The sequence below is a fragment of the Neopelma chrysocephalum genome, unplaced genomic scaffold (assembly GCF_003984885.1).
Source record: "Neopelma chrysocephalum unplaced genomic scaffold, ASM398488v2 Primary Assembly neopelma1_63, whole genome shotgun sequence".
Classification (NCBI taxonomy): Eukaryota; Metazoa; Chordata; class Aves; order Passeriformes; family Pipridae; genus Neopelma; species Neopelma chrysocephalum.
In genome coordinates this window covers 1,567,926-1,582,331 of record NW_020897720.1, presented here as the reverse complement: position 1 = coordinate 1,582,331, position 14,406 = coordinate 1,567,926, and the positions used below count along the sequence as shown (strand labels likewise).

Here is a 14,406-nt window from a genome sequence, read left to right as displayed (position 1 = left end):
TGAGGTGATAAATAAAGAATGAGTAGACTGGTCTGAGATAGACAAATAGTATGAAAACTTCATTCTAAAGAAGGGGCAGAGGAAAAGCGTGGCAAGAGGAGGAAAAAATTAATAGGGAGTTACTGATCCCTCTCCGGTACTAGGAGGCATCAAACAGACCTGGCAGGCAGGATGTTGAAGGAAATACTGTTTGAAACACTACAGTGCCCCACACCTGGGTGTGCAGGAAAGTTGTCCTTTCCCTGGCATAAACCCAGCAGTGCCAGAGCTTGGACCCATCCAGCCCATGTCCTGAGCCAACAACAGCCCAAATCACGCACTGAGGGAAAGCCACACTTGTTGCACTCCTGTTTCTCACAACATCCTTCCAAGCCCCCACAAGCTGCAGGGCAGTGACTCTTGCAGGCCCAGCTGGGAGCTCAGGGTTTAACAAGTCTCTGCTACAGCCTGGCTCTGCTGTCTCCATGGGCTGAGCTGTCACTCAGTCTGACAGGCACTGACTGCAAGGCTGCAATGAAGTCTGAGCAGAAAATCCGATTCTTTGGAGACTGTCTCCTACCAGTTGGTCATCCCTCCTTCCCTATATCTCTGCAAGGTCAAGTCCATTCTGCATTCACACTAAGCTCCCTATTTACCTTGCATGCACCCTTTCTAAACAAATGCAACTTCTTTTATTGTAGATGCTGTTTCAATGTAGTGAAATGACTATATTGTTCATTTCCAGCAAACCACCAAGCCATATTTGTTTTGGTATTTCTTTGTCAGTATATGCCTTCAGGTGCTTAATGACTTTTGTTTTCATCCAAGTATTCATGCAAAACTTTTCTCTGCTTATTCTCATGTGTTTCTCTATAACATGCACTGTTCATTTCTCCTCTGAAAAGCACAAGAGAACCACTTTGTAAGCAGAGAATCTTTCATAGCATTCAGCACACAGTCTGTATTCCTCAGCTTCAATTTCTTGTAACTCATTTTTCCTCAGTCAATTTGGCTGCTGATGTCAGCTCCCCACTGAACACAAAGCTTTATGAAAAAATGAATTGCATTCTGTACATTCTTGCTACCTACTTTATGAAATTATGAAAAAGCAAGTCTGGGATAGAGATTTCTGGCTTTCCTAAATTTTTTATTTCACAATAAACATTCTTGACATGAAGATCTTCACCTTGAGAAAAAGGGGTAATAGAGTAACACAACAGACTTCTAAGTTACATGTGGCAGAGGTCAGCAGCAAGGGAAAATTAGTGTTATATGGTGCTTGATTTATGTCCCGTGACAAGTGAGTTACCTGTTTTGTGACAGGGTTTTATCAACAAAAACAATTTTAGGACTTGTTGGCAGCTTTGTTGGAGAAGTTTCTGCCTACCCATGCTAATGAAGAAAGGTAGGAAGGCTGAATAAAAGATCTTTAATTAATACTGAAACAGAGTGAAATGTAGGTCACTTTTAATAACTGTGTTAGAGCAACAGCTCTGTGTTTCACTTTTGTAGAACAGTTTGTCAGTCAAGGGTTCTTGTCAGATACAATTTGGCTTATAAAGAAATACTGAGTTAAAGGGAAATATAAGAACTAGTTGAATTCAGCACTCCTTGGGGTTGGATATTGGGACCAGCACCATGTAACATCTTTGTTGACATGAGCAGTGGGATTGAGTGCATCCTCAGCATGTTTGCCAAAAACACCAAGGTGGCAAACGTGGTGTTTGGTTGACCCATTGGAGGCAAGGGATGCCATCCAGAGGGACCTGAGGATGATGAGAGGTCTGGAGCCCCTCTGCTCTGGAGTCAGGTTGGGAGAGCTGGGGGTGTTCACCTGGAGAAGAGAAGGCTCTGAGGAGATCTGAGAGCCACTTCCAGTGCCTAAAGAGGCTCCAAGAGAGCTGGAGAGGGACTTGGGACAAGAGTCTGGAGTGACAGGACAAGGGGGAATGGCTTGAAACTGCCAGAGGGCAGGGTTAGATGGGATATTAGGAAAAATTCTTCCCTGTGAGGGTGGGGAGGTCCTGGCACAGGTTGCCCAGAGAAGCCGTGGTTGCCCCATCCCTGGAAGTGTCCAAGGCCAGGTTGGACAGGGCTTGGAGCAACCTGGGCTGGTGGAAGGTGTCCCTGCCCATGGCAGGGGGGTGGAACGAGATGGTCTTTAGGATCCCTTAGCATTCTATGATCCTATGAATTTATTCTTCATTGTAGTGAATTTTGCTATGTAGCAGTTTTTCTACAGCAAGAAGATGCTGGATGAGTCCGGTCACTACCCAATATTTGAGTTCATACAGTGTAGACTGTAAAAGCTGGCTGGATGTCAGAAAACTCTGTGTGACAAGCACCTAAATAGGAAAAGAATTGATCTGCATTCCCTATGGACTAACCAAAAGCAAACTGGTTTAATGTAACAGTATTTCAGGACCACAGTAGTATGAAGTCATGGACACAGAAATAGAAGATTCCGATTCCTAAAGGTAGTAAAGACAAATAAGTCTGTAAAACGAGCATCTGATTTCACCACACAAGTCACAAAGCTGTTAAAGAATTGGCAATAACAAAATGTGGAAGACAAGAAATAGAAGGTAAAATCAGCAGGGACAATGTGCTCTGATGTCCTAATTCATTATAAATGCATTCTGCCAAGCTACCAAGACATCCTTCCATCTCATGGGGAAATCACTAACTAGAAATAAAAAAGGACTGTGTGTTCCTTTCACTGACTACAGAACTGCAATTCCAGGTTTGTGAGATGCAAACACAATCTGAACTTAATACACCAAGAACTTCATCTTGCTTTTAGGTAGGGCAATGTCAAACAATATCTTAAACTACAATAAAGAATGTTTTGAGCTCTTAGATGAAAAGAACAAAAGCAAAGAGAACAACAACACTATACCTGATAACAGAACAGTTTTCAAAACATGTGCCTTTCTTCTACACCGGAGGCCCAGACATGGAATAAAAATGGAGAGAAATGGAAAAGAATGCATTACACTGGCACTTACATTTCCCAAATGTCCTCCGGCAGGTTAGCTGGGATTTCTGTTAAGCCCCTTCCTCGACAATCCACTACATTGTTGCTGCAGGTGCAGGCAGATGGGCAGGTGATGGAACTGGCACTGCACGAGGGAGGTTCAGACTGGGAACCTGAGACAGAACGAAAACAATGAACGTTAGTTTTAAAAAATGATCGGTCGAGATTTTAACAACTAAATACATCAGGCTTGGAGTTTTCCAGATCCTTTTACTGTATAAAGTAATAATTTATTTGGATTCAGTGAACATAATGTGCCAGACATCAATTGCAGAGAAAAATGTGTAGAAGATTACTGCGTTCTTATTCTTCCTCAGTCTCCACTCCATCAATCTCTTTCCCTCATGAACACTTCTTTGGTCTCCTCCATGATCAGCCCTATCAAGTTATTCAAAGATTTCAAAATTAAGCCTTAGGATCAAGTAGTATTTCCAAAAGTTATCTCTGCTTAGAAGTTTCTGTTACACAAACACTTCTTGAGTATTTTTACATACTGAGAGAAGACTGTCATCAACGATGACTTATGTTTTTGAAATGAGGTAACATGTTATGGCATCAGACTGGAAATAGAAAGCCAGTTTTTTCCAGATTAGACAATGCAATTAACGGAAAACACAAAAAGAATTTAGAAATATATGAGTTCAAAGCTTCAAACCCTTCCTTGAGTTAGTAATACCACTGAGAGACACAAAGCTTCTCACGGAGCGAAGGTGTAGCACGAGGACATTGCTCTATATCCATTTTAGTCAATTCATAAGATTCAGGTTTAATTAGGTGTCATTAAGTTTTTTTTGAAACTGTAGCAATTATGTCAATTTTACTCAAATGGTTATGATTCTTACACTGGAAGTTTTGATATATGCATACACTTAGCCATAGATAAAATAGGTTTGCTATGCTAATGGAGGTTATCAAGATGTAGCAGTTATTGGTTTATTTATAGTGAGTCATATTTCCAAAGTACATGTAACACAAGGAACCTTGGGTACCAGACACAGCTAAATGTGAAGGCTTGAGCTGGTAAAAAGTGTCAAAAGTCAGGGCAGATTGGCCTTTTGGTTGGAAAAACTAAAATATCGTAGTTGTCAAATCACAAATACATGCAAAACCATTAAAAAACTATACACAAATCTCTGCATTCTTGGGATTTGTCTTGGAAAAGATCCATGATAGATACTTTCATGAATTAAAACTGCAGGTGACAAAAAGTCAAAAGAATATTTTCTTGCGTCAACTTGCAATCCAATGTTCATTATGACAACTAAAATGTTATAAAAAATGCAACATTCTTATAAATTGTCTCTCTTGATTTATGCCTTTGATTTATGCTCAGTTTAGCCCTTAACTATCCACAACAATGTCAACTTGTACATCAAGACTACTCCTGTTCCTGTTTGCAAAGCGTTGTGAACAGCACAGAAAAGCCACCATGGGAAAGCCATTCAGTGGCACCTCTAAGTATCATTATTTTGATGGGCAGGTGCAGTTTGAAAAGGCATCAGCTGAAAACTTCTACAGACTGACTTTACACTTGCTGGAAAGCAAAAGGCAATTACTGCAAAATCATGCCTTCGGTCAGAAAGGTACTGAATTCTGAAGGGAAGTCATTGCAGTTTGTCTGAATTTCCTTGAGTTCAAGCAAGCTGTCATCCCTTTCAATATTATTTTGTAACCAGGGATGACAGAACTGCCTTGTATTAAAATACACTACCAAGTTTCAGGGTAAGATCACCATGCAAGGTGTTGCCAAATTCAAGTAACGGGTTTGAAATGTTTTTATTGGGTCACCACCTGACTTTCTGTCAGGACAGCAGGAGAAAACTGTGGGTTTCATGGCGCTGTATGTGTTTTCAATATAGCTTTCACTGATGCTAATCAGAGCTGTGAGTGACTGCAATTTGGCAGACCAGGCCCCAGAGCTCCAATTCAGGCATCCAGAAATTAAATTTTCAGAGGTAGTGACCATCTAGGAAAAAAAAGGATCTCACAGGAAATTTTCACTCCAGCATGGGCAGGAGTCAAATGCATTCTTTATGAGAGTGGGCAGCTGCTTTCACCATGAGGTGATCCTAATGATCCTTCTCTTTGCTAAAATACCCTGTCTCATTTATAGCCCTCTTTCCAACCACTGGGACAGTTGCAGATAAGGAGTTTACCATCAACAGTCTTTCATCTCAACACAGAGTTGGTTTCAGTGTCACCCACAAGAATCATCTGGGCAAAAATCTACTGTAAAAAATAATTCAATAATGCAATTAAAATCTAAATCCATATGCATATGGTCCAAGGAAACAAATTTATAATTATCAGGTACCTCGAACTTTGACTTGTCCAGTTTCAAAATCTTATTATTGTCTTAACATAGTCTATACACATGACCATGCATTTAATATAGTATTTAAGGGGTAGCTATTTGAACTAAACAAGACAAAACAATTTCATTAGTTAAACAAGTACACGTATAACAGGCAGGGCAAGCAGCTCTCTTGGGTCTGTCTTCTGGCCACAGAAATGCAGGGCATCATTGTCAGTGAACAGAATTCCTGCAAAATTAACAGCACTCTGCTCCAACAGCGTTGCCAGCTTTGCCAATCTAAGGCAGGTCTAAGGTTTCTGTTATATTTTAACTGTGACTACTCCCAAAAGTAGTTTATATTGCCTCAAAACATGCACTGCTCTCTATTAAGTTTAAGAACAAGAGGTTTGCTCTTAGAACCTGACTGCTAATATTTTACATTTTCTCTTTGCCTGCCTAGCTTGTGGTGCCATGGGCAAAACTAAACGAAGGAGGAGTGAAGTGCAAACAAGCTACTGAAAGCTTTTAGGGATAGGAAGAAAGTATCAAACTGGAAAGAAATACTTCAGAGCAATCCTTGCTCTTTGGGAGGCAAGAAGTTGACAGCAGGGTCAAATCTTCCCCACATCCTTTATCACCATACATCTGATGTGCTTTCTGAAGTGGCTTTGTAGCAGGGGGAAAATGCATTTTGCACAGTTATAACACTACAACATATCACTGTGGGTTAGAGGAGCAGTAATACCCTCCCTTTTTGTTAGGGCACAACATCAAAACACCTGATGGATTGCCAGCTGGAGTTCAAAGAGTCTTTTCTGACTCTACTGCATCTAAATCAATGCTAGAAGAGTCAGTGGGACTCGGCTCAGCACCTCCCCAGTTTCTGTGATGCAGTGTTGCAGGGTGACCTGCACTGGAGGAATGGCATGAAAGGAGGGGATTATATAAAGCAGTTTGAAAAGAAAGGGAAGGGATAGAAACACACGTCTGTCTGGCAGAAAAAACAGGCAGCAAGAGTAGAATCATAAAATTACTAAGGCTGGAAAAGCCTTCTAAGATCATTAACTCAGCACTGCAGTTCCAGTACTAAACCACATCCCTAAGCACTCCAAGCACAGCCCTTTAGAGCAGGTGAAATTCTTTCTTCTTCATGAGCAAAAGTAGATCTAGACTGTAGATTTCTGAAAACCTTAATGATAAAATGACTTTGTGCATAAGTTATTATTAAATGCTTTCTCTTGTTTCTCCTTGGCAAAGAGCAAAATACTGTATTACACACACTCAACAGGTATTTAGCACATCTGATTTGGATTTAACAGCTCCACTTAAATGAGGATCTATTGTTATCAGATCTATAGAATTAAAGTACAAAAAAATCCAAGAGAGATTAATCAGTTTAAAGTTTGTATAGTTGTGGGGAGCTGGTAAAGAAAGGACTGGTCAAGAAAACAAGTCTATGTAGTCTATGGAATATAAAGTTATTAAAATTTGGGTATGATTTTCACAGATATGCAGAGTATGAGCATACAGACACATCAAGGGCCCCAAGGCAACACAAACTCTAAAGAAAGGTATGTGAAATCTAAAAAAAAATTTTCCTTTTGCTGCCAATACTTCTCCAAAAGGAAAGACACAGGAAAGGCAGAATTATTCCAGGAATTCTTTGTGTCCTCCACAAGTGCAGTAAACTCCTCATGGCGTGGATGCAGCAAAAGGAAATGGCCATAGACAAGCCAGTTGTATTTATATTATCTATCTCCATTCTGAAGTTGTTCTTATGATCTATCATCTTGCCATCTCAGATCTTTTCTGTTACACAGCAGCCCTCGTTCACCACGTTAATTACATTTTTCTCCAAGAGATAAAAATCATCAACTCAATTATACATTTTGCTGTAAGAAAAACACTAACAACATGTGGAAGCTAAAGCAGGAACGTGATTTAACAAAAACTACTATGCTTTTTGTGCCTGATGTAATGGAATGACAAGGTCAATGATTATGATAGTTAATATCTGGCACCACTTGATTTTAGTCTCAGACTATGGGTCAGGAGGAGAGAGAAAAGAGGAGAGACTTAGGATCCAGCAGTTTACAGAGAAATTAAATGCTTTTTTTCCAAATAAGCTTCTAATTAGCTTCTAGCCTTTTAAATGCAGCAAACAGACTGATATTACAATTATCAGAATAGAATGGTTATGGTGTATAAATGGACAGTTTAAATGTCACAGGCATCTGAAATAAATTTTGCAATTACTAAATAAACTAAATAATCTCATTTTCACTGACACCCAATTACAGCACACTAAGTAGTGTGTTTTATTACCTCCTCACCTATCCAGCTGCCTTTGCAGCAGCTCTTTTCCACCAGCAAAACATAGCTAACTGTAAAGAATATTAATGGATATTAAGATAAATCTGACAGGGCTTACAGGTTAAAAATCTGTGGTGAGTTTACATAATTTTAAGTATACCAGACATGAAATTATTGATCAATAAACAAAACACTATGAGTATTGCAGATCCATGGATATAGTCTGACCTTTTGGGGTTTAATTAAATAACCCATGGGAACTTCTGACAATGCTGGGACCTCTGAAATCAATTATTATTGCATGAGCTACAGTGTGCACTAAATTCCCAGTGATACACACTCAAAGAGCCACCTAAAACATGTATTGCTCCTGACTGGTGTCTGCATCCCAGCATAAAAGTACATTTGAGAACACACAGTCCTGCAGAGAGGGACGGGCAAGGGAATCACAGCTGACCTTCTGCAAAGCCAACATTCCTTGTGGATGGCAAATATTCCTCTAATGGACAAACTTTGCACAAATGTGTTTATTCTACAATAAATGGGCAGCAAATGCTTTATGCAAATATTTCCATCTATGGTTGTTCAACAGTTATTCACTGAGCACAGCTTTAAGATTTATGATTAGTAACTTGAGCCCCCAATTGAGGATGTTAATACCATCAAGTTTGTGGTATGCAAAAATTTTCTAGTTATGAATATTCATTATTTGATTCCACTTCACTGCTTTGCTGAACGTTCCCAAACAGTAAATGTATCTGTTAAAAATTCCTGGCACATGAGCACAAGTGTTCTGTGGGCAAAAGTCAACACTAATCAGTTTACAAATAAATATCGAGGAGTAAAACCAGAAATATCCAATTGCAGTGAAAGGAAGGTCTGGCTTAATGGATGAAGACTACTTTATTCCACAAAATCCTACTTAGCATGTTTCAAACTCTATCAGTAAAGCAACACCATTGAAAGTCAGACCTTACTTCACACAATCTTATCCTAAAAGCACTAGTATTCCAATTATTTCATTAAAAATAACAGCACCAAAATTATATAGAATACTTCTAAGCAAAATGGAAAAGAAGTAGAACAAAGAAAGAGGCTCACCTGTAACCACTGAGGTTGAACAGGCTAGATTTGGTCTTCTGAAGGATTAATAAAACATAATCTGTGAGACAACTGAAGTCTGTGCAAAACTATGACAAAGGTGTTTTTCTCTCAGGGAAATTTATTCCACCTAAGCCTTCCACAGGAAGGATTGAAAAGGCAGAATATTTCCTATGCCCTGTGCCCACTCCGAGCCTTTTTTTCAAGGTCTTTCTCCAGCCCTGTCAACACAGGCATGTTCTCCTAAAAGAGTTCTGTGGGTTTGCATATTGTTTGCTCTTCCAAAGCAGGTCAAAGACTAAAATAATGCTACTAGAAAGCCTTAAAAGATGTAGTGCTTTTGCCCATGCACACTCATCACATTAATGCCAATTCCACGACTTGTATCAGCAGTCCCAAAGGTGCACATGAACTGACACTTAAAAATAGGTCCAGAAATAATGCAGAGAACTTATAAATATATTCAAGCATAAAAATGAAGAGGAAGATAAATTATTTAAGTGGAAGGATACCACCTGTACGAGGTTAAAAGATAGATAATGGTCATGATCAATGGTAAGCCTATGATGGGAGTACAGTTCTAAACAGGTGATCCATCCTGAACTGTTTCACAAGGAAATTTGATGAAGTTCTGGAAGAAACAGGAAAAGTTTAAGACTATGCTTCGAGTCCTTGGGCTTCTTTTGCTGCTACTTGAAAAGGAGTTTTAAATACCACGTGATTTTGTTTGATCCTGCCACAGCTAAAGCGGGGCTTTCCCTGCCTTGGCACTACAGCTGGGCTCTTCAGGAGGAGGAGGAAGATGGGATTCACTCCAGCCAGAAGCATTACAGCTTGACACAGCTATTCAGGGATGGCTGGCATAATGTAACTATTCTCCTGATAATGACATCCAAGGGATCCAGTCTGGTCATGAGCTTCCCCCATGGCCAGATCTGGAGTGAGGCAACACTTTTTTTCCAGCAGAGTGGGCAAAGACTGAAAAGTGAAGCATCATCCCCTTCCCAGGGCCACCTGGGGATTCCATGGACCAAATTCTTTGACATTTGGAACACACTAAGGAAGGAGGGGTAACGGTGACCTTTCCTGCCTTTCTCCTGAGACAAACTGGAGTCACTGCCTTCGGTCTTTTGCAAGAGGCCCCCTGTACATTCGAGCTCTTTATGGTGTCTGGAAATTATTGAATAAAATTCTTACGGATCTCTTGACCTGAACATGTTTGCCTGCCATTACTAGGAGTTAATTCAATGGACCAGGAGATCCCTTGAGTTTAGGTACAGGGTGTTGGTGGTGCCCAGAGCTACCACGGAAGTTGCTGTGAGGAGAGGCTGGGGCAGTTCCAGACACTTCCTTTCAGCTCCACAGCTCAGCCTGCCCGTGAAGGTGGTGGTGCACCTGAGAAAGGGCAAAATGGTGTCAGGTAGTAGGGAGTGAGGAAAAAAAGCGCAAGAGACAGTCCTGCAAGCAGCAAACTCAGAGAGTAAGGACAGGAAGGAGGTGCTCGAGCAGATCCTGGTTTCACCCCAGGAGGAGAAGAGTGAGGAGGGGAAGTGTAAGCAGCAGGGTGGCTGATGGTGGGCCACTGACAACCCCCCACAGGTGTAATGCAACTACATAACATCACTAATTTCACTGTCCACAAAGCAGCCCTATGCCTGGTTTAATTACTCTCATTAATTGTGTGTCCATAAATGAGTTGCCAATCACATACATGTATTGAAAAGAAAAAACTCTACAGATTTCATACAAAGGTTTGTCCACAAACTCAAAGTCAACCCTGTTCCTGTGTATTTAACATCCCTGCTCTCTGTGAATTGGCTCTGAGCACAGTTGTGGTACTGCCATGAAGCTTTTTCTGTACCAAAATACTGCCAACACCACTTGTAATAAAACAAGCATTGGACATTAACATAAAAGCTAATCATGTTATTATTTTTACAGCAACAGTTCAAAAGCTCAATGGCAGAATAATTATACCCCAACCTGCCATCATTAAATAAGCATTAAGGCACTATACACATTGCTCTGGGGAACAGAGGGTTCCCAGGAAAAAAAAAGCTAATTATACTGAAAGGTAAGACATCATTTTCAAAACTAAATTTACTGTAATTAAAAGCCAATTTTCAGCTTTAGTCCTCAAAGAAGTATTAAGTGCCTTAATAAATACGTATTTATACCTCAGAATTGCAAGATTGTCCCCCAAATGAAAATGCACCATATGTGGCATCTTACATACTAAGCAAGTCAAGAAGTAAATTCATACAGTCTAAAAGAACATAACTGCTAGTGCTAGAGTAAACTAAAATTTGTTATTAGAAACTTAATGGAAACAGAAAAACAAACTGATAAATAGTGATTAGTATCTCTCCAAATCTCCTACAGGATTTCATTTGAGGAGCAACTAACAACTGCACAGTATTGAAAAATTTCTTTAGACTGGTCATTAATGTTAGTTTGTGGTAGCACATTGTAAGAGGAGGTAAAAATTCTATCAGCATTCCATAGAAATTTCCCAAGATCAAATTTAAACCACAATTTTTACCGAAAGGCTTTAAAAGTCTTACACTGTAAGTCCTGCCTGGGCTCCATTCATTTTAAGAGCACCTATGGGGTCTCTGAATGGCCAGAAAAAGCAAGAACCGACTTTACAGGGAGGAAGAAAAATATGCTGTGTCTGACATGACCCACAGGTGACTCTTGTGGAGAAAGGTCAGAGCTGGATGAAATGGTCAAACTCACTTCTAAAAGCAATAAAACAGCTGTACACAGTGAGGATGTCCCACATGGCAGGAAGAGACCATTGGCACACACAGAGGAAAAGTCCTCCTTCTCCTCCTCCCAGTTTGCTCATCCAGTTCCTGTGACCATCAGAACCAAGAGCCATGGGCAGCCCTTCTCTGCATGAGCTGGGATGGACAACATGGAGAGAAACCCTCAGGCTCCCTCAGGAGCCACTGCCCTGCAGCGTCAGCAAACAGTCCTTCCCCCTCTTTAGTTTGCAGGGAGCACCAATCCTCCCTGCTGGCAGCACCTCCCCAGCCCACAGACACACCCTTGCACAGTGTTTTAAACAGCAGCAGATGGGGGGGAGTTCCTCTCCCCACGCACTTTTCCTTTGCCATCTCCTGAATGCTCTCATTAAGACACTAAGCTTGAAGAGTGCTGTTTTATTAGTTACTCATTGTTGGTTGTCTCCTCAACAATATGTTATGAAATTATTAGTTAAAAAATGGAGCAAGACAATCTCCTGAGCTCCTTGGTCCGGGCCACAGAGTAACAGCTTTGTTTTAAGGTCATTTGACCCCACCTAAACAAATAAATCTGCTGCCTCATTAGGGCTCCCAGTCTGCATGAAGCAGCAGGAAGCTAACATATTTTTCTCTTTATTATACCTCAGCTGCAGTCTCACTACATGAATCAGAAACTCTAGATCTTCAACTGAGATTTGGGTCAATCCACTGTTTTCTTAAAATCAGTATCAGTTTATATAGCCAGAAATCACAGGACACTTGTCTGTGGTAATACTTTCTCTCTTGAGTAAATTTCAGACTGAATTCTAACTTATTTAATCCAAATTATGCATCTTGACTTCTTTCAGGTTCTTGGAGACCCTCTGAATGGTAATTAAGGATCAAAGATCAGAGAAAATGGTTTCTAATAAAAAAAGGGAATGTTGTATCGATCTACCTTCCTTCTCTAGAACGCTTCTTTCATTATTAAAAAAAAAAAAAACTATCTTAGAAAAGTACTTAAAAATCACATATTTTACACTTATAAATTTCATCAACTCTTAGAAAAATTTATCTCTGGTCTACTCTAAGAAATCTCAGTTAATGTTCATACTCCATTTCAAACACTGTCCACTGTAAAATACATCAAATTACTGGCCAAAATTATAACAAACCTGGACAGCAGGTGAAGTGTGCCACAGTCCCAGTATGAGGTACAGTGCTCCTAAATGCAGCTGCTTTATTGTTAGACAGGCCGTTCAGACGTATCTTTTTTTCCCCATGTATATATTTAGGAAAACCAGAATGATATAAAAAATCTAAATGGGGTCACTCAGTGGCTCCTGCACAAAGCCCTAAAAAGACCAAGGTGCTGCTGGTGGCACAACTGCAACACTTCACAAACCCACTGCTTCAGCTGGCAAAGCTTTACAGCCACGCTGATGCAGGTGAGAAAACACATTATGACTTGACATAACTGATCAATATGCAGATTAATTTCAACTTCAATAAGTAAAGAGCAGGGAGAAGAAAAATCAAAGAGCTATAATAAAACTTACATGAGAGCAAAATGAAATAAAATTACTATCATGAGGAGGTCAGGGGAGGACAAGAGACAGACAAATAGGCAGAGGGAGAAAGTGTGTTTGAGAGAGAGAGAGAAGGAAAGGCCAGTTGAACAGTGAAGCATCTGAGCATGGGAAGGAAGCTGGGTTTGATCCAGGCAAAGACTGGAAGGCTCTAAGAGGTACTGAGCATAAGCCAGAACCCCCAGATGCTTCTCTGCTAGCTAATGAAACATAAAAATAAACAAGTCCCAAAGATCAGAGTACAGGTAGTATTTCAACTCATGCTAAGTCTTAGTGTACTGTCTTCTCCTGTCACATCAGTGTGGCAGTGAATGGTAAAGATATGGTGGAGAGAGAAGAAATACATCATGCTACCTATGTGAGATATATCATGCTATCTATGTGAAATACAGCCTGCTACCTATGCAAAATACACTTCTTTATCTATGTGAAATACAGCATGTTACCTATGTGCAGCACATCAACAAGGGGCTCATCCTCTGGTGCCACACAATTTCCCCTCTTACACATAGTACCTTGTAGGAGACTGTCTCACCAAATGCATCCCAGAGCTCAATAACCAACTGTGCAGGAGGAAGAGTGTGTTTGGAGTTTTCCCTGGGAACAGATGGCCTTAAAGGCAAAGGCCCAGGAAGGCTGCTCTGTCAGGGGTGGCTCTGGAAGAGAGACTCTCCAACAAGGAGGGGACAGCTTGCTGCAGAAGCCAGCCAGAAGGCCCTGGTGGGTGACAGGACTGGCAGCAGCACTCACCTCTCCTCCAATGGTAAGGGGCTGTCGAGTCCCAGCCCCACTCAGGTCCATCCATGACTTCTCCCCTTCTCCTCAGTAACACAAATCCAATCACACATATTTGCAAACCCATCTCCAGGCAACTGTGCACTATTGAATCCTGCACCTTCACCTCCAGCTCTGAGCCAAATGCTCATGGGCACAAGCAAGTGAAACCTGGAATAGCTCCTCTGCTGCTCACACTTGGTCCACAAGGGCCATTGGAAACAGCATTTTTATAATTCATGTGCATAAGCTGAGTAACATTTTTGAAAGACTGACTCCCAGGTTACACAGGTATGACTCAGTTCACCCAGATATATCTGCACGTAACTCTGGCTTCAGCAACACTATCTTGAGAGGCTTTGCTGCTAATGCTTATAAACATCACAGTACAGGACATGTCTAGAGGGAATCGAGCAATTTGGGTTCCAGTTATGGCACTTCTCTGCCATTGTTTCAGTTTTTCTTTTCCAGCTTGGTATGTAGCATTCAAAACCTGCTTCCAAAAAAGTATTTCCCATAAAATTATAAAACACCACTATTTTTGCACAGGGCTCAAAGAATAAAGAGAAGTCAGTTTTGCAATGTTGT

The 14,406-nt window shown here is 40.6% G+C and overlaps 1 protein-coding gene across 2 annotated transcripts in view; it reads right to left on the bottom strand.

Moving 5' to 3' along the window:
* SLIT3 (slit guidance ligand 3) overlaps positions 1–14,406 on the bottom strand; it is a 479,718-nt gene that overhangs the window by 168,514 nt on the left and 296,798 nt on the right. For both annotated transcript variants that reach the window (XM_027682483.1, XM_027682484.1), the window contains one exon: positions 2,988–3,129. In XM_027682483.1, the coding sequence (XP_027538284.1) occupies positions 2,988–3,129 (142 nt within the window). The remainder of the gene's footprint in view (positions 1–2,987; positions 3,130–14,406) is intronic.